This window comes from Antechinus flavipes, chromosome 3, assembly GCF_016432865.1.
Source record: "Antechinus flavipes isolate AdamAnt ecotype Samford, QLD, Australia chromosome 3, AdamAnt_v2, whole genome shotgun sequence".
In the NCBI taxonomy this organism is placed as follows: Eukaryota; Metazoa; Chordata; class Mammalia; order Dasyuromorphia; family Dasyuridae; genus Antechinus; species Antechinus flavipes.
In genome coordinates this window covers 2,644,358-2,668,221 of record NC_067400.1, presented here as the reverse complement: position 1 = coordinate 2,668,221, position 23,864 = coordinate 2,644,358, and the positions used below count along the sequence as shown (strand labels likewise).

Sequence of the window (23,864 nt, the reverse complement as noted above, 5' to 3'; positions counted from 1 at the left end):
TGTGGTGAGGGGCACGTGGGCGCCCCCGTCTCCCTCACCGCTCTCCTTCCTGAGCCCACCCAGACCCAAAAAGCCGCCATCAGGCTCCTTGGGGGGCGGTTTCTTTCCTCCAGCATCCGAATTGTATCTCCGGAAAGGGTCATTGTACTCGGGGACCCTATCTTATCAGCGAGGAGGCGCACAAAGGAAAGTGGCCTTTGACAGATTGGTTTGACCTGGGTGGAGGCGAGCACAGGATCTCCAGCCGCTGGGCCGGGGCTCCCGCGGCCTCCCCGGGCCATTGTCTGCGTTTTCAAGAATTCGCCAAGCGCGGTCCCGGCAGAGGTCAGAGGACATGAGAATGTGGGAAAGGCCTGGGAAACGGCCGCCCCATGCCTCGGCCCGGAGGCCGTGATCCCTGGCTAGGGATGAAGGGCCAAGGGCCCTGAGCTCTGTCAGCCTCCAAACCTAGCCAGGGATGGACGGCATCGGGGAGCCGGGGTCCCCCGGGGGGTGTCTGGCGCCCAGCCCAGGCCTTCCAGGCAGGGGCAGCCCACTTTCCCCATCCTCCGAGAAGACACCAGTATGGTTCCCTTCTCCAGAAGGAAGGATGGAGAGGAATGGCTCCAGCCTGACCGGCAGCCCTGCTGGGAAAGACTGGCCCAGAATGGAGTTAGGGGGGAACTAGTGGCCCCAAAGCCCATTGTTCCCAAATCTGCCAGGGAAGTGGGGCAGGGTGCTGGTAACATCCTGGTGGCCCACCCCGACTCCCCATCCCCTGCCTCCCCATTATTTGACTCTCCATTATCCGACTCCCCATCCCCTGCCTCCCCATTATCTGCCTCCCCACCCCCTGCCCTGGCTGTCATCCCCAGCCTCATTGGGTCATCGGTCTGGTATGCCGCAGGGGCGGGCCGGGGAGGGAGTGTCCGGTCCCACAGAGGCCCGGTGAGGTCACCCTCCTCCCCCCGGTCCCATTGTCCCGGCCGCACATTCCCAGGTGCTTTGGCTCCAGGCGCCGTGGGTGACTCAGCCGCTGGGCCTCCCGCTGCTTCCTTTGGGAAATCTCCCGGTTCCCGGAGGGCGGAGGGAGGGCCGGACCCCAGTCCCCGGAGAGAGCTTTGGGAGGCAGCCCCTGCTCTCGGACCTCGGGGTCCGCACCTGCGCCAAGGTCCCGCCCCGCCAGCCGCGTTCTCCGCCCCTCAGGTGGAAGGCTGGGCAGCAGAGGCGGGCTGAGCTGCCAATCAAGCCTCCTCCCGGACTTCGGGCGGCCCCGATTGGCTGCTCTCGCCCACCTCCCCGCCCACCCTCCAGGCAGGTGGAGCCTCCCTTGGGGTGAGCGTGCCCGGGTCTGGTCGGGCCCCTGCTGCCCACGGGAGGAATCGCTTAGTCTGGGACGGGGCGTCCGGCTGCCCTCTCGCCCTCTCGTCCCTAAGCCTGGATGAGCCGCCGACCCCGGCGCGGGGCTGCGAGGGCGGGACCTGGGAGCTGAGTCACTGCCACAGCGAAGGCCAAAAACAAAGCATCCGCGAGCTAAGGGGAGCAAAGGTGCCCACGCGCAAGCGGGGATGACCCCCACCCCGTCGGGCTGGGGGCGCATCGAGCCTCTCTGAAGCCTCTGGCTACCCAAGAAGCCAGCTGGCCGCCCCAGCCCGCCGCACCCTCCCTTCTCAGCCCGCCGCACCCCCTCTTCTCGGCCCGCCGCCCCCTCACTTCTCGGCCCGCCGCACCCCCACTTCTCGGCCCGCCGCACCCCCACTTCTCGGCCCGCCGCACCCCCTCTTCTCAGCCCGCAGCTCCCCCACTTCTCGGCCCAACCCTCCTGCCTTCCCGGAACCAGGGATCTAATAGTGGCTCCAGGGAAAAGCCAAAAGCAGCCCCTGCCCTCGGGGAAGGTCGGCAGTGCCCCCCCAGGTCACAAGGAGCCTGCCCGGTGGGGGGTGCCCCTGCCCCTACAGCCAGTGCCTTCCCTCCTGGGAGGGGGAGGGCTGGGCAAGGCAGTGTTGCAGGGGGGCCTTACTTGGGAGTGGGAATTGACCCCCTGCCCCTACAAGGGGTTTCCCACTCTGAAGTTCTCACTCAGCCTCAGTTTCCTTGACTGTGAGAAAGCAATACTCATGCTGCCTCCCCCCAGGGTTGTGAGCCGCAAACCAGCAGCCCAGGCACAGAAATGAGCTGTTGCCTCCTCCCCCGGATGCTGTTTTCCCGCAGCGAGGTCGGCACCCGCCTCAGGCTGCTCTTTGTTCCCCCACGTTGTATTTTTGCCTTATTTGGGGCCTGGGTCCGAGGACTGCTCCAGAGCCCAGACAAGCCCAAGACATCCCAGCAGCCTCCGGGCCTGGAGGCTGAGCAGGCGATAACACATATCTGGAGGCTGAGTGCTCCTTACCCTGAGGGCGTGAAGGGGGGGGCAGGGCACCGTATGGATTGGGGGGGACCCAGCCCAGCCACTAGAATTGTGCCCTAGGCTGGCCAAGGAGTCTGGGTGACTCTCACCTCCTCCCTCCTGCAGTCCAGTTCCCCTCATGATGAGCCCTGGAGGGGCACCCATGGGTGGGGGCAGGGGGCCCCAGAGGAGGATCCAGCAAAGGAGCCGGAGGAGGAGCAGCTGAAAGGAAGGGAGGTCAGGAAAGACCCAGGGAAAGAGAACAAACATTAGAGGGGGCTTCGGGGTGTCCCCGGCTGCAGGGAAGCCCAGGGGCATGAGGATGGAGGGCTGTTGGACCCCCCCAAGAAGAGGTCATCGGTTCCTCGAGAGGAGTCCCAGGGCTGTGATGAGGCTGGAAGCCAGACTGTAAAGGCCCCCAGGAAACCGGCTGAGAGGATGGGGGAGCCGCTCTGGTTTTGAGAGATTCGAACTCGAGTCTTTGTCTCCAAGTCCAGCTGTCTATCCCTTAGACCCAGACAAGTGAGGGAGGGGCCCGCGGGACCTGGCGTGAGGCCGTGGAAGTCGCCCAGGCAGCTGGCCAGGTCCCCTGGGTGCTCTGAGTGTGCCCCCTGCAGGACGGGGGTGGCAGATGGAGGGGCTTGGGGTCTTTCCTGCCCCTTGGCTCAGCAGGAAAGGATCCTTCAGGAGAGCCCCCTCCTCCCCGATTCCTCCCAGCCAGCTGCCCGGATCTTGTCCTTGTGCTGAGTCTTCGGAGGGTGATGGGAGGGAGGGGCTGAGTGAGTGACTGACTGGCTGGAACCCCAGCCCCCCCCCCACCCCAGCATCACCCTCTGGGCAGCAGCCACAAGGGGACCAGCTCTTACCCAGAGAAATCACGCAGATTTGAACTCAGGTCCTCCTGACTTCAGGGCTCAACAAACACTAAGTGCCTACTATGTTTGAAGGCCTGTTAAACACAGGAGGCCAACATTCTGTGGGTCCCTGCCTTCAAGTGTGGGAGATGGCAAGACCAGAGGGGAGGAGGGGGTAACAGCGCCCAGTGTGCCCCCCCCTTCTGCAGCCTTTTCACCGGGTGCTGATTGCAGCTCGGGAAGATCTCCCTGGGAGAGGGACAAGACCGGGGACTAGAGACACAACGAGCGGGTGGGAAGAATGGGGGGGGGTGTCAGAATGGAGGAGGTGGGATGGGGGCCGCTTTGGGGTCAGCTTGGGCTCAGGGAGGGCCGGGACCATCTGGCTCGGTCCTTGCTCAGGGTCGCCACACAGCTGCTTCCCAGAAGTCAGCGGGGCTCCCCCCCCCCCCAGGAAAACTTTTCCCACCTTGCCCACACAAAGTGAGGATCATGGCTTGTTGTAAGTTGTCCCTGTCCACTACTAGAAGGCCTAAGTACAACAAATCTCAGCCAGAGAGAAAGAAGGAATACTGTGGGAAAACTTTATCGATTCCTCGTACAAAAACATGGCTGCTCTGGCTAAAAGATCCCAGACTCCGGGGGGCTTGGAGAGCGTGCAGTGGGAGGCGCCACATTTCTGGAAGACCTCGCCCCCCCCCCCCCATGCTGAGAGTGCCTCAGTGAGGGGCCCGCTCTGGGCCCTCTGGGAGTCCTTGGCTTGGGGGCTGCCGGGGCCTGTGAGGAGCATCCCCGCAGGGAAGCCGGCCCCCACTTCTCAGCCCTATCCACCAGCCATGCAAAGGTAGGCCTTTCAGCCTCCCTCGGTGGTGTTCTGGAAACCCGGTGGAAAACATGGCATTTTCCTATTTTTATAAATAAAAGTGAGTTCGAAGTCCATGGAAACCCTTTGGGACACTTTAAAATAATTAGAAAAGGAGAATGGGAGCTGGCTCCGGGAGGAGGAAGCGCCTTCTGTGACCCGCAGACTCTCAGGGAGGACAGTAGGGAGGACAGCAGGGAGGAAGGCCTTGAGGCTCCCTCTGAGGCTCCTCCCTCCCCTCCTCCACAAGCCAGCGCCTCCCATGTACACCTGGGACATCTTACAGGAGGAGCCCAGAGAGGAAGGAGAGCGTCAGAGGCTGCTGGGGATCCTGGGAGCAAGAGGGCTGAAAAAAGGCGGGACGTGGCCACGAAGACATCCCCGGGGACTTTCGAGGGAGTTCGGCTGCGAGGCACGGGGAAGGGCAGGTTTGGGGGAAGGTCAGGTTTGGAGGAAGGCCGTGCCGATACCTCCTCTCCTCGTGGGCTCACACTTTCCCCCAAATATGTGGGGAGCAGGGAGAACTCGGGCTCTCACCAGGTGTGAAGGCCCCGCTGGGGGGGAGCGCTGAGCTCTCCCAGCAGGGCTGGGCTGGAGACAGGCCGGAGGAAAGCCCCGGGTGGGCGCTTCCGGCCCCCACTCTGCCCACCCTGCTGGTCCGCAGGAGGCCGAGTCCAGGAGCAGAACTCCCTCCTCCCCTCCTGTTGCAACAGTGACGCTGCAAGGACCTTCTCCAGCCTGGTCTGGAGCTCTGGGCTTCTCGCAGAAGGCAGCCTCTCCTTGAGGGCAGAAGTTCTCTCAGCCTCAGTTTCCCCAGCCCTGCAGCCGGTTCCAGAAGGACCTAACACATGCTGGTGAATGAATGAATGGACGAATGGCTGGTGCAGAGGGGACAGGTGAGGCTCTCCTGAGTCAGTGGTGGCCCTGACGACCCCGCTGGGAACGGGAGGGGCGCAGAGGCCGCATCCACCGGGATGGGAGGTCCTCCCCTTGCCGTGGCCAATCTGGACCCCTCGGGCTCCCAGCGCAGGCCGAGTGATCCAGGCCGGCAGTTCTGACGGACCCTGAGAAGGGCTGGCTCTTCCCGCACCCCAGCCTGGGCCACCTTCACAGGGGACAGTCTGGGTCGGCCAGGCTTGGCTCGGATCCGCGGCCCCCCCCACTCCTCGGCATCTTTTGCCCCTCGTTGTGGGGTCCATTGGCAGAGCGTTCTCCGCGGGGAGTCTTCCTGCCCTCTAATGCCCCCGTGGCATTGCCGCCTGGGGGAGGTCTGCGGAAGGCCGTCCCTGGCCCGCGGGCGCCAGCTCCCCGGAGGCCCGCTCCCTCATGGTGCCTCCCGGTGGGCGGCCTCACTGGGCGTCGCTGCTGCTCGGTGGGTTTGGCGGCCCGGCCCCTCCTGGGCCAGAGGCCGGGCCGTCTCCCAGCCTCCTCTGCTCCACGGAAGGTTCGCATCTTCCCGATCCCACTAGGACAGAACACACCAGCTGTCAGGCGGGCACAGGCCCCTCCATGGGCCTCTCGTACCTACTCACGGGCCCCTGCGTGAGCCCACCCAGCCAAGCCAGGGGACAGACCCCAGGCCACGCTCGCCAGGGCCCAGACAGCGCCGGGAGCGGTCTAGGACCCTGCACGAGGGACGTCCCTCGGCACTGGGCTCGTGACTGAGGTTAGGTGGGTGGTCGGCACACATGGCGGAGGGAATCTCCTCGCTGGGACACCCCCACACCAGTGGAGAGAGTTCAGGACCCTGCTACTGTCCAGGCTCCCAGAGGGCGGGGGAGGGGGGGGGCGCGGAAGGCTTCACAGGCTTGTCCTGTGGATCCACGGCCCCCGGGCCTGGAGCCAGCGGAATGCTTTCTGGAGGTACGGGGGCTTCCCTCTGACCACCTTCCAAGGGTATCCCTCCGACCACCTTCCAAGGGTATCCCTCCGAGAGTCAGCGCCCCCTCATGGCAGGCCTGGGAGGGCGAGCCCACCGGGAGGCCGCCTCCTCTCAGTCTCTGCTTGGGGAGGGGACAGGATCTTCCCAGCTCCCCCCAGTCCCCCCACCCGGCCGGGTCTTGTGGAGGAGGGGGAGGGGAGGAGACGCCGTACCTGCTCCGAGTTCAGGGCCTCCCAGTACTTCTGCTGCGGAAGGAAGAGAGATGGAGAGCCTTGGACCGGGCGGAGGAGGCGGGAGGCGGGAGGCCGGCGAGCACCTGCAGCCGGGAAAGCGGTGCCGGCGAAGGCGCGCTCGCCAGCCCGCGGCCACGGGAGGAGCCAGAAAAGCCTCTAATGCTAGTAATTAGCTCCTGGTGATTATGGGGGGATGGAGCCAACTCGTTAAACTAAAACCGGGGAACAGCGCCGGCCAAAAGGGCTTGGCCAGGGAGGCGGGGCTCCCCTTGTCGCCGCAGGGACGTGGAGGCCCGGCCTCCAAACCTCGGCCGGAGGCAGCGAAGGGGAGGAGGAGGTTCTCTACCTCCGGGTCCGGCCCGAGTCCTATGGAGGGGGGGAGGGGCGGCAAAGGCTGCAGGAGTGAGCGAGAGGCGGACTTCCGATCGGGGGAGCCCAGCGCGAGCTGCGGCCACAGGCTCACAAGCCGAGGTTCGGGGTTCGCCCTCGGGGCTCAAAAACCAGGAGAGCCTCGGGGTGAGGCTCAGTCCTCCCGCAGCCAGGGATCAGGGGGAGGGGCGGCAAGGGAGGGGCGGAGGGTCTGATCGTGGGGGAAGGGGTCTTCTGGCGCATGCACCTGCCCAGGCCTGGGGCTTGGTCTGGCCTGCAAGCATCTGGAATGCTGGGAAGCTGCGTCCCCCCCCTTTCTCCCCTCCCCTCCTCCCCACCCCCACCTCCCCCCCCCCGTCCCCCGCCGCCTACCTCCAGCTCCGAGTTGATGGAAGACACCTCGGAGGAGCTGCTGGAAGACACCTTGGCGTGGATGACCTGGATGGGGGGGTAGGTGGGGGGCTCCAGCAGGGACGGGGGGGCTTGCAGGAAGGGGTCCCCAGCGGTGGCGTGGCCGTCCCCCAGCGACCTCGCGCTGCTGCAGCCTGCCTGGACGGAGCGTGGACGTGGAAAGTTGGGGGCGGGCTGAGGGAAGCCGGATCCGGCGCTTATCCCTCGGGGTCCCGAGAGAACATTCACGATGGGGGGGGGGGGGGGCGTAGGTTGCCGTTACAAAGGAGGAAGCCGAGCTCTGGAGTCTCTCAGCTTGTACCCAGGTTCCGGGCCCCCAGCCCTGAGCCTTCTCTCCCTCCCTGTCCTCCCCCCCAACCCCCCGCAGCTCATGTGACAAGGCAGCCGAGGGCAGCAGGAAGGAGCGCTGGCCAAGCCGGCTCTCCCGGAGAGCGAGCACGGGGCCTCGGAAAGCTGAGCCGGCCGGGCTGAGGGCACGATGCTGACTCGTGGGAGGGAGGCCAGGCAGGGCCACCTGGTGCCAGCCCTGGCCCTGACAGCCACCCACAGCCGGCCTGGAGGCGGCCTCTAAGGTCACTGGGCTGCTGCCCATCCCCCGGAGTTACCGGGTTGCTGCCCACGCCACTGGGGTCACCCGGCTGCTGCCCATCCACTGCTGCCCAGAGGCAGCCTCCAAGGTCACCGGGCTGCCACCCATCCCCCGGAGTCACCGGGTTGCTGCCCACACCACTGGGGTCACTGGGCTGCTGCCCACCCCACCAAGGTCACCAGGCTGCCGCCCATCCCCCAGAGTCACCGGGTTGCTGCCCACCCCACCGGGGTCACCAGGCTGCCGCCCATCCCCCAGAGTCACCGGGTTGCTGCCCACCCCACCAAGGTCACCAGGCTGCCGCCCATCCCCCGGAGTCACCGGGTTGCTGCCCACCCCACCAAGGTCACCAGGCTGCCGCCCATCCCCCGGAGTCACCAGGCTGCCGCCCATCCCCCGGAGTCACTGGGTTGCTGCCCACACCACTGGGGTCACTGGGCTGCTGCCCACCCAGGCTGCCCCAGCCCACCTCTGCTGGCACACAGCCGGGCAGGGGGAGATGTGCCGCGGGTGCCAGCCCTTTGTCAGGGCCCTTTCCCTGGGGGCCTCCCCTGGGGAGCTGGAAAAGGTCCAGCTCTGTCTCCCATAAATCCCTCCTCAGACATTCCGGAGCTATCGTCCCGGCTCTGGGGCTCCTCAGTTTCCATCTCTGTACCACGAGGACCAGGGGCCTCACTTAAGCTGTGGATTCCCCATCTGCAAACATGGTCTCTAAGATTTGTGTGTCGAGCTGACCCGTCTCAGGGCACCTCCTCCCAAGGGGACTCCCTGATCTTTGACCCTCTGCGCCCCTGGCCTCCACCTTCAGTCTCCCCAAATGATCACTCCTTGCACTCATCCCCGGGGCCCCCCTCCCCCCCTGGTGGCGGCAGCGGCCCCCTTACCTCCTGTACGTGTTCGATGGTCAGCTCCATGTAACGCCCGATGGCCGCCATCTTGTGCAGATACTTGGTGTGGGGGAGCATGTGGAGCGGGACCCAGTTGGATTTCTAGAAAGGAAGAAGCCGGAGTGAGGTGGTCTGGGAAGTGCGCTCGATTCCGAATTTCCACTCCCTGCTAACTTTTGTCGTTCATTTTTTCCAGTGCCGAATGACTCTCTGTGACCCCGTTCGGGCTTTCTTGGCAGAGGGGCTGGTTGGCCGTTTCCTTCTCCAGCTCATTTTACAGATGAGGAAACTGAGGCAGGATGAGGCGACTTATTTAGGGTCACACAGCAAGAGTCTGCCCTGGATTTGAGCTCAGGAGGGCCAGCGCTCTGGGCCCTGTGGCGTCCCCTAGCGGCCCCAGCTTCTTCCTATGGAATGCTAAGTCGGGGCATTTACCAAAAGGCCTAATTAAAGATTTCTTGCCCCCTTTCCCCCTGCTCTTTATCCTCGGGCAGGGCAGTGAGCCCCCTCCCCAGCAGAGCCCCAGCCCAGAGCCTTCCCCTCTCCTGCTTCCGCTCTCTGCTCTCATCTTCCATTCTCCCCTTCTCCCAAGCCCCGCTTCCTTCCGAGCCCCCTTTCCAGGGCGGGGACGCCTCCTCTCATGCCCCTAACTCACTGCTTGGGCTGAGGGGGGGCTCAGACTACTCGTCCTCCTCACGAATCCTCAGGCCAACCCCGGCTCTCTCACTCCCTACTCCGCCCTCTCACATCCAACCCCTGCCCTTTCACCTCCAACCCCTGCCTTTTTCACCCCCTACTCTTGCCCTCTCACCAAGGACTTCAGCAAATACTGGCTGCCAAATGCCCTTTCCCTTCCCTTCCCAACATCCCCCAGTGGCCTCCCAGACCACGGTCTGCCTGACCACTGCATTGGTCACTGGGGCCGAAGCCTGCCCTTGCCCCCCACCCCCGCGGCTCCCCGATGCCTCCAGGATCAAAGGAGCACCCCAGTGGCTGCTGGGCGGGTGTCACGTGCCCAGAGCACTGGGTGGGGGCAGGAAGCCCGAGTCCCTGGTAGCCTGAGCTCCCACCAGCTGGGCCAGGTCCCTTTTAATGCCTGCCTCGGTTTCCTCACTGCACAGTGGGGACAATAACAGGGCTGTGAAGGGGATGAGGGAGATAACGATGTTATCTCGTCTATAAATTCGCGCCCAGCCCTGGAAGGTGCTAGGTACATGCGCCTGCTCACGCAGCTCCAGGGCCCGGGAGCCCCTCGGCAGCCTCCCCTCCTGACCCCACATGAGGACACAGACCTTTTCCTCCTCCACTTCCTCCTGCCGCTCATCTTCCTCTCTTTCAGCAAAGGGCAGCAGGGCCTGCCTGTCGGGGGTCTCCGCGGCCTCGGCGGAAAAGCCCAGCACTCCCCTCATTTTGCTGTGCATCACACAGGACAGGAAAATAAGCTGAGAGTTCAGAGGTTAAGGGCCATAGCTCCCCGGGGAAGCAGAGAAATCACCTTGGGCACCTCAACCTCCCCTTGGGCAAATAGGAGAGGAGGGGGGGAGAGAAAGGAAAAGATGGAGGAAGGGAGGGAAGAAGGAGGGAGAGAGAGAAGGAGGGGGGGAGGGAGAGAGAGAGAGGCAGTGAGAAAGGAAAGAGGAAGAGAGGCACAGAGAAAGAGGAAAGAGAGAGGGGCAGTGAGAGAGGGAGGAAGGAAAGGGGGGAGAAAGATGAGAGGGAGGGAGGAAAAGGGGGAGAAAAAGGAGAGAGGGAGGAAGAGAGACAGAGAGAGAGAAGGAGGGAGAGAGAGAAGGAGGGGGGGAGGGAGAGAGGGGCAGTGAGAAAGGAGAGAGGAAGAGAGGCACAGAGAAAGAGGAAAGAGAGAGGGGCAGTGAGAGAGGGAGGAAGGAAAGGGGGGAGAAAGGTGAGAGGGAGGGAGGAAAAGGGGGAGAGAAAGGAGAGAGGGAGGAAGAGAGAGACACAGAGAGAGAAGGAGGGAGAGAGACAGAGAGACAGCACAGAGAGGAAGGAGGTTTGGGGGGACAGGGGAGAGCTGGCAGTGGAGGTAAAGGACCTGTCTCGGGTACGGGAGCGGGAGCCACTTTCTGCCTCCCTCCCTGGGCCGTGTGCCGCCTCCCCTGGGCGATCGGGCGGAGGCCCCGGAGTCCTGCGCGGCCCGGGGAGGCAGCCCAGGCGGGGGCGCCGGCAGTGAGCGCTCCGGTGGCTCTCGGGATCCCAGCGGGGGAGGGGGGGGCGATGTCTCCGCAGTGACCGGGCGGGTCAGGGGGCATCCGGCCCTCACTGCCCCCCGAGATTCCGCCGCCCAGGCCTTTTGTTGGGGGGAGCTTTTGTCCGTTCCCAGGATCCCGCAGGGGGCCCTCGGTGTCTCCCCCCCTCCTCCGGGCCGGCCAGAGCAAGGATACGGCGAGGTCCAGCGCGGAGGCGCCCAGGGCCGTGAGCAGCCAGGGCAGGGCGCGGAGCAGGGAGTCCGGCCGGCGGTCGTGGGCCACGATGGCGGAGGCGTACAGGAAGCCGGCCAGGGCCGAGAAGCCGCGCGCCCACAGGTGGAGACACGGAAACGCTCTCCCTCGGTACTGGGGAGAGAACGCGAGTTAGCGCCGCTGGCCGGGAGCTCCCGGGCGCTTCGGGGGAGCCTTGGGGCCCAGGCTGGGCAAGAAGAGCCTGCAGGGCGCCTCCCTGCGCTGGTGTGGGCAGGGCTTTGGGAGGGGGCAGCCCAGCGTTCCCCCAGTTCCCTCAGGGAGGATCCCATTTTCTTCTCGTTCACAGAGGAGGAAACTGAGGTAAACAGGGGTAAGTGACTTGCTCAGGGTCTCTCAGCCACTGTCTGAGGCCACAGGGAAACGCCCGTGGCCTGCCTCCGGGCCCAATTTTCTGTGCACTGTGGCTCCCTCTAGTGGCTATAAATGGAGCAAAGCGAATCCATGAACCTGGAGCCTCTCGAGCCAACTTCGGGCTCTCGGAAAAGAAAGGGGGCCCTGGGAAAGGGGACTCTGGGAAAGGGGGCCTGGGAAAGGGGACTCTGGGAAAGGGGGCCCTGGGAAAGGGGGCCCTGGGAAAGGGGGCCCTGGGAAAGGGGACTCTGGGAAAGGGGGCCTGGGAAAGGGGCCCTGGGAAAGGGGACTCTGGGAAAGGGGGCCTGGGAAAGGGGCCCTGGGAAAGGGGACTCTGGGAAAGGGGACTCTGGGAAAGGGGGCCTGGGAAAGGAGGCCCTGGGAAAGGGGGCCCTGGGAAAGGGGACCCTGGGAAAGGGAACTCTGGGAAAGGGGGCCCTGGGAAAGGGGCCCTGGGAAAGGGGGCCCTGGGAAAGGGGGCCCTGGGAAAGGGTGTCCTGGGAAAGGGGGCCCTGGGAAAGGGGACCCTGGGAAAGGGGGCCCTGGGAAAGGGGACTCTGGGAAAGGGGGCCCTGGGAAAGGGGACTCTGGGAAAGGGGACTCTGGGAAAGGGGACTCTGGGAAAGGGGGCCCTGGGAAAGGGGGCCCTGGGAAAGGGTGTCCTGGGAAAGGGGGCCCTGGGAAAGGGGCCCTGGGAAAGGGGGCCCTGGGAAAGGGGGCCCTGGGAAAGGGTGTCCTGGGAAAGGGGGCCCTGGGAAAGGGGACCCTGGGAAAGGGGGCCCTGGGAAAGGGGACTCTGGGAAAGGGGGCCCTGGGAAAGGGGACTCTGGGAAAGGGGACTCTGGGAAAGGGGACTCTGGGAAAGGGGGCCCTGGGAAAGGGGGCCCTGGGAAAGGGGGCGGGAGGCCTTCGCAGCCCCAGGCCGGTGCCCTCGGTTCCCAGCCTTCCTCGGGATGTTTGCTGCTTTGGCCATGGGGGGGTGGGGGTGTAGGGTCGTGAAGCCAGAGAGAGGGAAATACGAGAGATGTACATATGTGTGTATCTATGTTTGTGTGTGTGTGTGTGCATGTCACAGCCCCCAAGAGCTGGAAGCAGGATTTGAACCTCCGGGATTCTTATGGTACAAATGCTCTCATGGGGGGGGGGGAGATCCTGAAATGTTTCCGTGTGTAAAAAGGGGTGCTCATGCTCCCAAGGCAGTCGGGGATTTGAGTTCAAATCCTCCTCTCCGCTCGCTAGCAGAGTGACCTTGGGCCAGTCATTCCCCTCGGGCCCTCAGTTCCTTCCTCTTTTGCAGGGGGAGGTGGCCGAAGAGCTGGCCGTGGTGCTGAGCCCTGCTCCCCCAGTTTCTCTTTGGACCCTTCCCCCAGCCTTGGTTTCCCCTCTCTGCGGCAGGCCAGCTGAAGGCGGGTCCAGCCCGGGGGGAGGGGGACGCAGCTACTCCCTCTCCAAGTGACCCCCCGGTTCCCAGGCACTCGCACATCCTCCCTGAAGGAATGACGTGAGACATCCTGATTCAGAGAGGCACAAATAGCTGGGGCCCCACGTGGGCAGCATTTCAGTGTCCAGGGCAAGGCCCCCTCCCAGGCGGGCTGCCCCAGACTCTGCTGACCGCCGAGCTCCCCAGTCCTAGCTCATGCTCAGGGCGGTGAAAGGCAGGCCGGAGCTGGGCCCGGGATCCAGCCGGCGTCCCCTCTGCTGTGACCTGCCATGAGCCGTCCGGGCGGCGGCGGCCACTCGGGGGCTGGGGGTCCCATGGGGGCCTCCGAGTCACTAACGTCCTCATTCCCGTCCCTCTGGGAAGGGACGCTTCCCTACTAGAAGTCCAAGCAGCTTGGGCTGGGAGCCTGGAAGCCAGACCAAGGCCAGGGGGAGGAGGCCAGGCTCCGTCCACAATAAGCCTGGATTTCATGCAGAAATCCAGCCCCGGGCAGATGGAGAGCCCCTCGGGCCCCGCCAGCCAGGTCCCTCCCCGGGGCCCCTTCGAGATCTCCCCGGACAAGAGGCAGCTGCCAGGATGCAGGTTCACATCCTGCTTCAGACCCTGACTGGCTGCGTAACCCTAAGCAAGTCACTTTACTACTGTCTGCCTCAGTGTTCTTACCTGTGAAATGGAGATAATCACCCTCCAGGATGTACCTCACAGAGTGGACGTGAGGACTATATGAGAAAGTGTCTGATAAACATCAGCTGAGGTTAAGTGACTTAAAAATCCCGGGTAGAGGGATGTATCCAGAGCACTTCGCAGTAGCCCATCCTCCAGCTGCACCAGGCACTCTGGCCCTGCCCCGGGCTCTGCAGCACCTCTAGGCCAGAGTTGTGTAGGGCTGAGAGGGGGGTCGAAGATACAACTTCTGCTAAGGACCCCTGAAAATGCTGCTGTTCAGTGCCCCCGACCAAAGAGATCGCATCTTCCCAGAGGGAACCACCCAACGTGCACTCACTATTTTGGAGAATGAAGGGATCCGGGAAGTCCAGGAGACAATCAGTCCAACCCCCCCAAGCAGGTAGCCGAGGGCTTCTGTGTTTTCCTGAGGAACAAAGCCGGCGAGGACAACCTTAGCAAACACATTTCTGGGAGACACGTCGGGAGTTCCCATTCTGTGGGGGAACCGTGTCAGGAGATCACATGTGGGGGAGCAGAGAAGAGATGAATGCAAATAGCCAAGTGCCCACAAGATACAAGCAGAGCCGAAGAAGCCCGTTAGGAAGAGGAAGGCATGAGCAGGGGGAGGCACTGTGAAAAGCCTCCTGCAGAAGGGAGGATTTGGGGGGAATAACAAAGGAAACCCAGCAGTCTGGGGGCAGAGGAGGGAAGCAGGATTCCAGGAGGGGGAACAGCTGGGCCAAGGGAGGAGCCACAGGGCCCTATTTGAGGAGCAGTCAGAAAGTTGCCCGGCTGCATTACTAGGCTCATAGAAAGGGGTAAAAAGAAAAGGAGCAGATGGAGTAGGAAGTCAGGAAGAAGTTTGGGTTGGTCCCTGAGGTGACAGAATCCTGGATTTTATCCAGTGGGGGCCGACCTGGTCAGACCTGAGCTTTGGGGAGATTCCTCTGGCAGTGAGCGAAGGGCCCTGGGGTCAGGGAGAACCACCCCCGGCCGAGTCTTTGGCGTTTATGTACCTGCAGCACGCTTCCCAGAAGCCTTCTCTGTGCTCCGTGGAATTCCAGGGAAGCTGGAGCTGGGGGAGCCAGGGCCAGCCAGCCAGTGCCCACCCCCAGGGGCACGATGAGGACAAACATGCTGGCCCGGAGTTTCCTCCGTGATCTCTCCTGGGAGCATCGACCTGCGGTAAACACCCAAATCTGAGAAGTCCCAGCCTTTCTGATAGAAGCACTGCGCTCTCTGAGCCTGAAGGCACCTCATCCATCTCATCCCTGAACAAGACACCCCTCTACCCTGTCCTGCCAAGGGACCCTTCAACCTTTGCTTGAAGCTTTCCAGGAATGGGAGCTCATCATTTTGGGATGGCTTTCTTCGTTAGGAAGTTTTTCCTAGTCTTTAGCCTAACTCTGCCTCTTTGACCTTTGTCCCACTGCTCCTAGCCTAGCCCTTCAGAGAAGACCCCTGGGATAAGGATTGCAGGAATCCAATCAGTGGGAAGAAGGTGGAGTTTGGAGTCAAAGTTTCCAGGAGAGCTGGGACTGCTAGATTCGCTTTCCTCCTCCATAAATGAGGGGGTTGATAAATGTCTCTAAGATCCCTTCCGCGGCCAGGTCTCTGCTCTCCCGTGCCCTCAGCCCCTAAGTCTTTTCTCCAGGAAGAATGTCCCTGCCCCTCCTCTTGGGCAGGGACTCCAGCTTCTCCAAAATCCTGCTTGTCTCGCCCTGCAAATATTTCCTCAGACATGGCACGAAGCGTATACAATATTGCTCATGGTACTGCCCAGGGCAGAAGGCAGTGGAACTGACCTCAGATCCCAAAAGCTTCCTTGGCCCCCACATCTTTTTCAGATGAGCAGTTAACCCTGCCTCCTTCCCTGCTCCCTCTTGTATGGTGAAGTCCATTTTGGGGGGAGGGGAGACCCAGTAAGAAGCTGACCAGGAAGGAGGGATGTCTCTAATTCTGTGCTTCAGAATCTAGTCTCTGGTCAGCAGGAAGGAGAATGTGCTGTAATTTGGCAGCAGGAGCTGGATTTTCACCCCCACCTTCTCCCAGCTCTTGCAAATATGAAGCCGTCCAGTAACAAGTCTGGAGAAATGACGCTTCTCATCGAGACTGACATTTTTACTCAGAATGATGCAGTCCAGCCCTCTAGCCTCTTCTGTCTCAGTCTCCCTTCCTTCATCACTCTGGCCAAGCTCCCAATCCCAGGTCCCGCCCTGCCCCTCTCCCCACTGTTCTCAAGGCTTCGTCCCTCCTATCTTTCCTTCTGCTTTATCCTTTCATAAATCTGTTGCTCAGTCATTCACGTCTGACTCTTTGTGACCCCATGAATCATACCATTCGTGCGGTTTTCTTGACATAGATAATGGAGTGGTTTGCCATTTCCTTTTCCAGCACATTCAGGCATACAAAAATAAAGCGACTTTCCTGGTGTCACCCAGATCGTAAATGTCCGAGGCCAGATTTGGAATCCAGACCCGGAGCTCTACCTACTGAACTTCCTTCACGAATCGCCTCTCTCTTCTGAACCGATCCAACCCCTCTGGAGAACAATTTGGAACTATGTCCAAGGAGCTATAAACTTGTGAAATTTTGCTTCAGAAATACCACGTCTACGTCTTTTTCCCAAAGAGATCAAAGGAAAAGGAAAGGAGCCGATTTATGCAAAAATCTATTTTTGTGGTGGCTACGAATTGGAAATTGGGGGGGGGGTGCCCAAGTAGGATATAAGAAATGGCAAGGAGGATGCTTTCAGAAAAACTTGGCAAGATTTACATGAACTGATGCTGAGTGAAGTAAGCAGAACCAGGAGAACAGTGTCCACAGTAATGGCAGCATTGTAGAATGAAGAACTGTGAACACTTGGCTGTTTTCAGCCAGATTATGATCCAAGACATTCTCCCAAAAGACTCATGATGAAAAAATGCTCTTCACGTCCAGAGAAAGAGCTGAGGGAGTCTGCATTCAGACTGAAACATCCTTTCTCTTTATTTTTATGTGAGTTTATTTCTTTTTTTATTTTCTTTTTAAAATTTATTTATTTGTTTATTTGCTGAGGCAATTGGGGTTAAGTGACTCAGAGTTGCACAGTTAGGAAGTGTTAAGTGTCTGAGACCAGATTTGAACTCAGGTCCTCCTGACTTCAGGGCTGGTGCTCTATCCACTGCACCACCTTTATTTTTGCCCAATTTTTTTTTTATTTATAATTTATTTATGTGAGGCAATTAGCATTAAGTGACTTATCCAGGGTCACACGGCCAGGAAATGTGTCTGAGATCTGATTTGAACTCAGGTCTTCCTGACTGCAGGGCTGGTGCTCTATCCACTGCACCACTTATCTGCCCTTGAGTTTATTTCTTGCACAAAATGATTAATATGGAAATGTTTTACATGACTTCACATGCATAACCCATAATTGGATTGCGTAAAATCTCAGGGAGCAGAAAGGGGAGAGGGGAAGAGAATTTGGGAGTCCCTGCATATGGACATGCCATCATTTATCTTAAGAGAATTTTTTCTAGTTATGATGGTTGAAAAAATTTTTAAACCGCATCTATTCTAGCAAAAGAAACTAGCCCATAACGATGATTGATGGCATCTTTAAGGGAGTAGTATCAAAAAGGCCCATTGTTCCATAAGCAATTTATGCAGCATCAGACAATCACATTCCTCTGGTGAACACTCTCTAAGTTCCTTTTCGATGTGTCAATAGCAACATTTTCTAAAAGGCGAGCAGGACTGCAGCTTGGAGGTGCTCTGAGCGCGCCCTCGTGTGAACTGAAGCCCACTTGGCCCCAGTTGGAGCCGTCCTTCCTGAGGGCTGTATATGTGGTCTCAGAATCTGGGGAAGCCTCTTCTGCCCAGCAAGTGACCGTAAGGCCGTCCTTCCTGACACCTTAGCTGTCCCTCCCAGCCTCGGGGCCCTCACTGCAGCTTGGACCTTCCCAGCCATGGCAGGCTTTCCTTAGCCCCGGGCCCGAGGTCGCCAGCTCCCACCCACGGCAGCCCCAGCCTCCCGGTCACTCACCCAGCTGGGGCCTGATCTTGGAGCCGCAGATGGGGAAGAGCAGCAGCATGAGGTTAACCACCTCGATGGCCGCCAGGTAGATGCCGGTGAAGACCTGAAGGAAAGAGGTTTCTCAGCGCTCCCGGTGCCCAACTCACACGCCTTCCACTGGGGAACTGTAACAGCGCCGGGTTAATTGCGGCCCCATCCCAGCCCTGACCCGGAAGGGCGGGCGCCGGCTCAAACCCTAACAGAGCCGGTGGCAGTGTCGGGAACGGACAGAAGAATCGGTCGTCGGCGCTGGTGATGAACAGACCAGAACCGCCGGGCCGGCCCGTGGGCAGCCCTGGCAAGGCAGCCGCCCCCTGCCAACAACCCACTCATCAGATACACACACGTACGTCATAGACGCTCACGCCCGCCATTCATACACACTCACTGTATGTGCACACACAACACAGCCCACACTCACCCATATGTGTATAATACACATACCTGACACACACACCCCCATCCATGTGTGACACACACGCAACAGACACACCCCCCCATGCACAAAACACACATGTAACAGACCTCTGAGAGCCCCACTTCTCTATTGGGAAAAGACTAGACAACTGACAGGTTCTGGCAAAGGCATTTCCAGCTGCAGAGGCTGTTGCTGGGAAAAGGAAAGGCCCAGAAGAGGAGGCCTTCTGGGTACACTGGGAACAAGGAAGGGAGGGGCACACGTGCCAGCCAAACTGACTCAATATGGCGGCACCACAATGGAACGTGGTTCATTTGTCTAGTGTGGGACTGAGAAGGAGAGCAAGACTGGGGAAGGCCTGGGGAGGGACTGTGGGACTGCCCTCCGGAGACCCGGACCCTGCCCCAACGGTCCCGAAGTCACGGATTCCCGCTCTCCCCCGTTCTGTCCTCGCCCACCGGCGCTAACTTGCTCTAACAATAGCTGGCATTTATGTCTGCAAACGCTGACGTTCGCAGAGTATTTCACAAATATATCATTTGATCCATAGAAGAACCCTGGGAGATGAATGCTATAGTTATTCCCATTTTAAAGATGAGGAAACAGGCAGATAATGGTTTTGTAATTTACCCAAACTCCCCTGGGGTTGTGTCTGAGGTACGATTTGAACACAAGTCTCCCTACTGACCCTCGGCAGCCCAGATGGGTATGGGGAGGGCCCAGGCCAGGGAGTCAGTTGAGCTGCAGTGCTCCTAACCTGCCACATGGGGAAGAATTCTCCACAACAACTAGCCACATTACAGCAGCCGGGATTCTCGGCTCCAGAACACAGACTGGGGGGCTCCGCCCTGCTCTGTGGGAGCAGGTGCTGAGGAAAGGGGGGGGAGGAAAGGGAAAGCTGGGAGGGAAAGAGGAAGGAAGAGGGAGAAGGGAGGGGGAGAGGAGGGGAAAGGAAGAAATGGTGAGATGGGGAAAGGAAAGAAGGAAGAGTGAGATGGGGGAAGAAAATGGGAGGGGGAAGGGGAAAGGGGAAGGGGAAAGGACAGGTAAGATGTAGGAAGGAAAGGGGAAGGGGAGGGGGAAGGGAAACAGGAAAGGGTAATGAAAGGATGAGATGGGGGAAGCAAGGGGGAGGTGAGGAAGGGGAGGGAAAGAGTGAGGTGGAGGGGGAGGAAGAGGAAGGGGGAAGAGAGTAGGGAAGGAAGGGAGAGGGGGAAGAGTGAAGAGGGAGGAGTGACCCTGCTGAGCAGGTTTTTGGGGGGTCCCTCATGGAGCAGAACCAGGCCACTAGTTCTTGCTCCACGGCTCGCCCTTGAGGCGCTGGGTGACCCCCCCATTCCTCCCGGCTAGCTGCGCTCCCAGCCTGCCCCAACTCCCCTCAGGAGCCTCTTTCTGGAGCATCCCGGTGTTGGGATCAGGGAGCGGGCGGCGGGGTCTCTGGTGCAGCCCACGGCTGACCCCTGGTGGCCACCGCGGTGCTCACGGCGCCCGGCGAGCCTGGCGGAGTACAGGAGCGGGGCACCTACCTGGATGGGGATTTGCTTGGAGAGCAAGGCCCCAAAGGCGTCACTCAGGCTGCCCACGAAGCGGTAAATCACGCACAGTACGGACCGGTCCCGGCTGGACTTCTTGCAGCATCCCAAGTAAAAGCACCTGAGCAGGGAAGAGCAGAGTCTGGATTACCAAGCGTGCCCCGCCTCCTCCCGCTTTTTCTAAAACTGGCCCAGGAACGGCATCGTTCTAGCTGAATTACAGCTTTGATTCCTGTGAAGATGATGGAGGACCCGAGACATCAAAAAGAGCCCTGGCTTTGGAGTCGGGAGCCCTGAGTTTGAATAATCCCGCCCTTCTGGCCGGAGAAATCTCTGCCCTCCTCTGGACCTCCAGGAAACACAAGTTTTCAAGGCCAGTCAGCAAGCAGTTATTAAATGCCTACTGTGCGCCACATGCTCTGTTAAATGTAGAGAGTACAAAGAAAGGGAGAAGCACAAGAGGGCCCGTGCTCAGGGTGCCAGGTCTGAGCCAGGAAGACCTCAAGTCTGGCCTCAGACACTCTAGTGGGTGACCTTGAGCAAGTCACTTAACCCTGTCTGCCTTAACGGTACTGTCAATCACACCACGGACATAATAAAGCACCCACGTCCCCGGCTTATTGCCGGGATCCAGCGAGAGAGCAATGTGCCCGGTACAGGGGTAGGAGCCAGATAGAGCCGTGCTGTTATCGGAGGCACATTCAAACGGCCAGGGGCCAGGAAGCTACGGCCGGGGTGGACAGAGGGAATGTCAGAGGGAACGCTCACCAGCGGGCACTCGTCCTTCGCGTTACTGAACGGGAAATGCCATCTCCCAGAGGCTGGCATTTTCAGGGCCCCCACTCCCTGGGCTCCCTGTCTCAGCCTCCTGGTTCCCCCCGCGTCCCACCTGCCTCGTGCAGGAAGCCTTTGCCCATCAATCCCCTGAATCCTGCCACCTTTTCCTCGGTGGATTATTTCCCAAGTTCTCTTGATTGTAGCTTCTTGGTGCCTCCTCCAGGTAGGAATTCTGCTGCCTTTCCTTGTAAGGCTGGGCCCGTGTGCCCCTGGCACATAGTAGGCACTTTATACATGTTTCTTGACTAACAGATTTCACATGCTTTCTTTTTATTTTTAATCCTGTTTTGCTTTTTGTTTTTACATCACCTTCGTTTCCGAATCCATCCCTTGCAGGGGACTGCTGGGTCCTTGGGGGCTCAGATGTTCAGGAGAGAGTTTAAGACACTGGCTGAAAGGGGCTAAATGAGGGAGGTGGGCAAGGAGGGGGCTGCAGGGGACGCAGGAAGAGACCAGGCAGGCAGTTCTGGTCAGAGATCCTGACGATCCTCAATCAGATGGATTCCTCTCGGTCAGTCTGGACGGTGCCCTGGTCCAGATTTGATTAGCTGTCACAGGCCATTGGGGGGACAGAGGCTCTGAGACCATTGAGTCCAAAGCCTTCATTTTACAGATGGAGAAACCGAGGTTGGAGGGGAGAAGGCAGTGCCTGTAGTCATAGAAATAGTGAGGAGCTCCAGGTTCCCACTTCCAAATCCAGCCCTCTTTCCCCTCTTACAGGCCACCCTTCCCAGGTTATAGATGAGAAACTGAGGCTCAGAGAAGTGAGCTGCCCAAGTTCATTAAGCTCATCAGAGTTGAGCCAGGTCAGGGTCCCAAGTCACCCACCCTGTCTCCACTGACACCTCAGGGCATCCTGCTCCCTCCTGTGGCCTTAGAAACTACAGTTAGAGTTGTTGACGATCAGAACAAGACGTGTGTGGAATCCCTGGTCAGGCCCATGGACTTTCTCAAGAGCTACCCAGGAGGAGGGATCCATCCCTGCTGGCAGGCCAGGGTCCCTTGGAGAGCTGCCCAGGAGGAGGGATCCATCAGATCCCAGGAGCCCTGATGGCAGATCAGGGTCCCTTGGAGAGCTGCCCAGGAGGAGGGATCCATCAGATTCCAGGAGCCCTGCTGGCAGGTGAGGGTCCCTTGGAGAGCTACCCAGGAGGAGGGATCCATCAGATCCCAGCAACCCTGCTGGCAGATCAGGGTCCCTTGGAGAGCTGCCCAGGAGGAGGGATCCATCAGATTCCAGGAGCCCTGCTGGCAGGTGAGGGTCCCTTGGAGAGCTACCCAGGAGGAGGGATCCATCAGATCCCAGCAACCCTGCTGGCAGATCAGGGTCCCTTGGAGAGCTGCCCAGGAGGGGGATCCATCAGATCCCAGGAGCCCTGCTGGCAGGCCAGGGTCCCTTCAGAGAGCTAGCCAGGAGGAGGGATCCATCAGATTCCAGGAGCCCGGGGTCCCTTCCACTCCAAGGGAGTAAACACTTGTCCTATTTCTGGGGCTGCTGACAGCTAGAGTCCTCTAGGTTATTTTAAGTCAGGTTTTCCCCTCCAGGGCCTCCAGGGCCAGACGCAGAGAGTGGGGCCTGCGACTGTCGCCTTAGCCATGGAGCTAACCCACGGAGGAGGGAGCCCGCAGGGCTGGGTCCCTTCCCGTTTCTGTAGTGATGGGAAAAGGCTGTATTTTTAAGGCTCATCCTCTCCCACAAGGAGGTGACCTCTAGGGGACTGAAGGGGCAGGTCTGGGGCCCCTCTTGTTCCCCCTTTAGTTTTCCAGCTGAATTTCCCCCTGAAAGAGTCTCCCCCAGCGCTGGGGGACTAACGCCTTGGGCTAACATCACAGGAAGAAACTGGGGCCCAGGAGGTCCCGGGATTGGCCAAAGACAGCAGCAGATTTGGGATTTGAACGCAGGGCCTTTGAGCCCCTATTCCACCTGCTCCCCGAGAGACCTCGCGGCCCCTCCCCACTTTCTCTTCACTTTCTCTCTCGGGCTTCCCCAGAGCTCCAGACCAGGGACCGGGAAGCCCAGTTTCCCGTCCCTCCCCCTCCTCCTTCCAGCATCCGCTTTCCAGCTGCGGGAGCGGCTTTCCCTATCTTAGGACCTTCATCCTGCGGCGGAGAGAAAACGGTTCTGGGAGAACACGTAGTGCCCCTGCCCCTCCCCGGCCTCCCCCGGCCTCCCCCAGGCTCCGTTTTTCCGGAGAGGAGACCTCCAGAAGCCTGGGACCGCTCAGCCCGGGTCGCACCGGCAGTGAGAGGCTGAAGGAGAATTCGAACCCAGGGCCCCTGCTTCTCAGCCCCTGCTCCCCGGCGGCACTGGCCCCCGCCCCGCCCCAGCGAGACCCGCGCCCCCTCCCCTTCTCCCCTCCTTCCCCCCCGGCCCATTTACAGGACGTGGGCGGCGATCCAGAGCAGGGCGGCCAGCAGCCACAGGCCGAAGGACAGGCACACTCTGTCGTGGGCGAAGCAGCCGGCCAGGTAGTCCCAGTCCCCCAGCGCGGGCGGCGCCTCCGAGGCCGGCCCGGCCGCCGCCAGGGGCGTTTCCGCGGCGCACAGGCTCCTCCGCATGGCCGGCTCCGCCGCCGCTCCGAGCCGCTCCCGGGCTCCTGCGGCTCAGCGCGCCCCGAGCGCGGGCCCGGCCATGTCCGCGGCCGCGGCCACACACACGCTCCTGGGGCGCGGACCGGGCGGGCGTCCCCCTGATCCCGGACGGACACCCAGGCGGGCGGCGGCGGCGGGCGGAGGACAGCGGGCAGCGGGCGGCGGCGGCGGGTAGCGGGCCAGGCTCGCCCGCCCTCCGCGCCGGAGCAAGTTACTTTGTAACAATCGCTGCCTGCGGCTTCACCTATTGTTCGGGATCCGGGCGGGCGCGGCGGCGGCGCCCTCTAGTGGGCCGAGCCGGAAAGGCCGCGGCCTCGGGCCGCAGAGCGGGGAGGGCGAGGGCAGACGGGCTGGGAAGCGTCTTTTCAGGGTTTCGGGCCCAAAGGGCAGCTCGCCAAGGCCGGGGAAGCCCGGCAAGGATGGGGCGGGAGGGCTGGGTGCCGGGGTGCAGAGCCCTTCGCCGCTGGTCGGCTCCGCGGCCGGGGCCAAGCTGCTCCTGTTCCCCCCTTCCCGGCTCCCTTTCCCCCTGCGGCTGGCCCGGCCTTTAGCGCAGTGCCCGCACGACAGGCGCTCCAAAAAGAGGCCGGAGACAGGCTGGGAAGGAACTTACAAGTCCCGAGAGAGCCACCAAAGGGAGGGAGCGTCTCGGGCAGACTTGTGGAAGGGGCAGTGAGGAGTAGGGACTGGAGGCAGGGAGGCCTATTTGGAGGCCACTGTGCCAGAAAGAGGCGGTGAGGGCCAAGGCAAGAGTGCTAGCCAAGTGAGTGGAAAGAAAGGGAAAGAGCAAGGGATGTGGAGGGACACTTATAACCCCCTGGGAAGGGGGCAGCTAGGGGGCACCATGGAGAGCACCTGACCCGGAGTCAGGAAGACTTCTCGAGTTCCAGTATGACCTTAGACATTTTTTGGGTGACCCTGGCCAAGTCACCTGCTTGTCCCAGATTCCTCCTCTGTAAAACGAGCTGGCCCGCCACTCCAATACCTCTGCCGGGAAAGCCCCACATGGGGCCACGGAGAGCCGGACGTGACTGAGAGGAG

General features: G+C 61.0%; 1 protein-coding gene across 4 annotated transcripts; it reads right to left on the bottom strand.

Moving 5' to 3' along the window:
- Window positions 1–3,789: 3,789 nt before the first annotated feature.
- On the bottom strand, window positions 3,790–22,827 carry TMEM44 (transmembrane protein 44). 4 transcript variants are annotated; one of them, XM_051991605.1, is made up of 12 exons: window positions 22,615–22,827; window positions 19,392–19,518; window positions 17,418–17,511; window positions 14,407–14,570; window positions 13,728–13,814; window positions 10,855–11,025; window positions 9,745–9,894; window positions 8,450–8,554; window positions 7,091–7,114; window positions 6,938–7,058; window positions 6,176–6,205; window positions 3,790–5,546 (listed from the first exon to the last, which is right to left on the bottom strand). In XM_051991605.1, the coding sequence occupies exons 1-12, from the start codon at window positions 22,791–22,793 to the stop codon at window positions 5,431–5,433; spliced, it is 1,368 nt and encodes a 455-aa protein (XP_051847565.1). In that variant the 5' UTR covers window positions 22,794–22,827; the 3' UTR covers window positions 3,790–5,430. The 4 variants fall into 4 exon arrangements, with proteins under 4 accessions (XP_051847565.1, XP_051847564.1, XP_051847562.1 ...); XM_051991604.1 differs by having other exon boundaries at window positions 6,176–6,208; window positions 22,615–22,826; XM_051991602.1 differs by having other exon boundaries at window positions 6,176–6,208; window positions 6,938–7,114; window positions 22,615–22,822.
- Window positions 22,828–23,864: the final 1,037 nt, after the last annotated feature.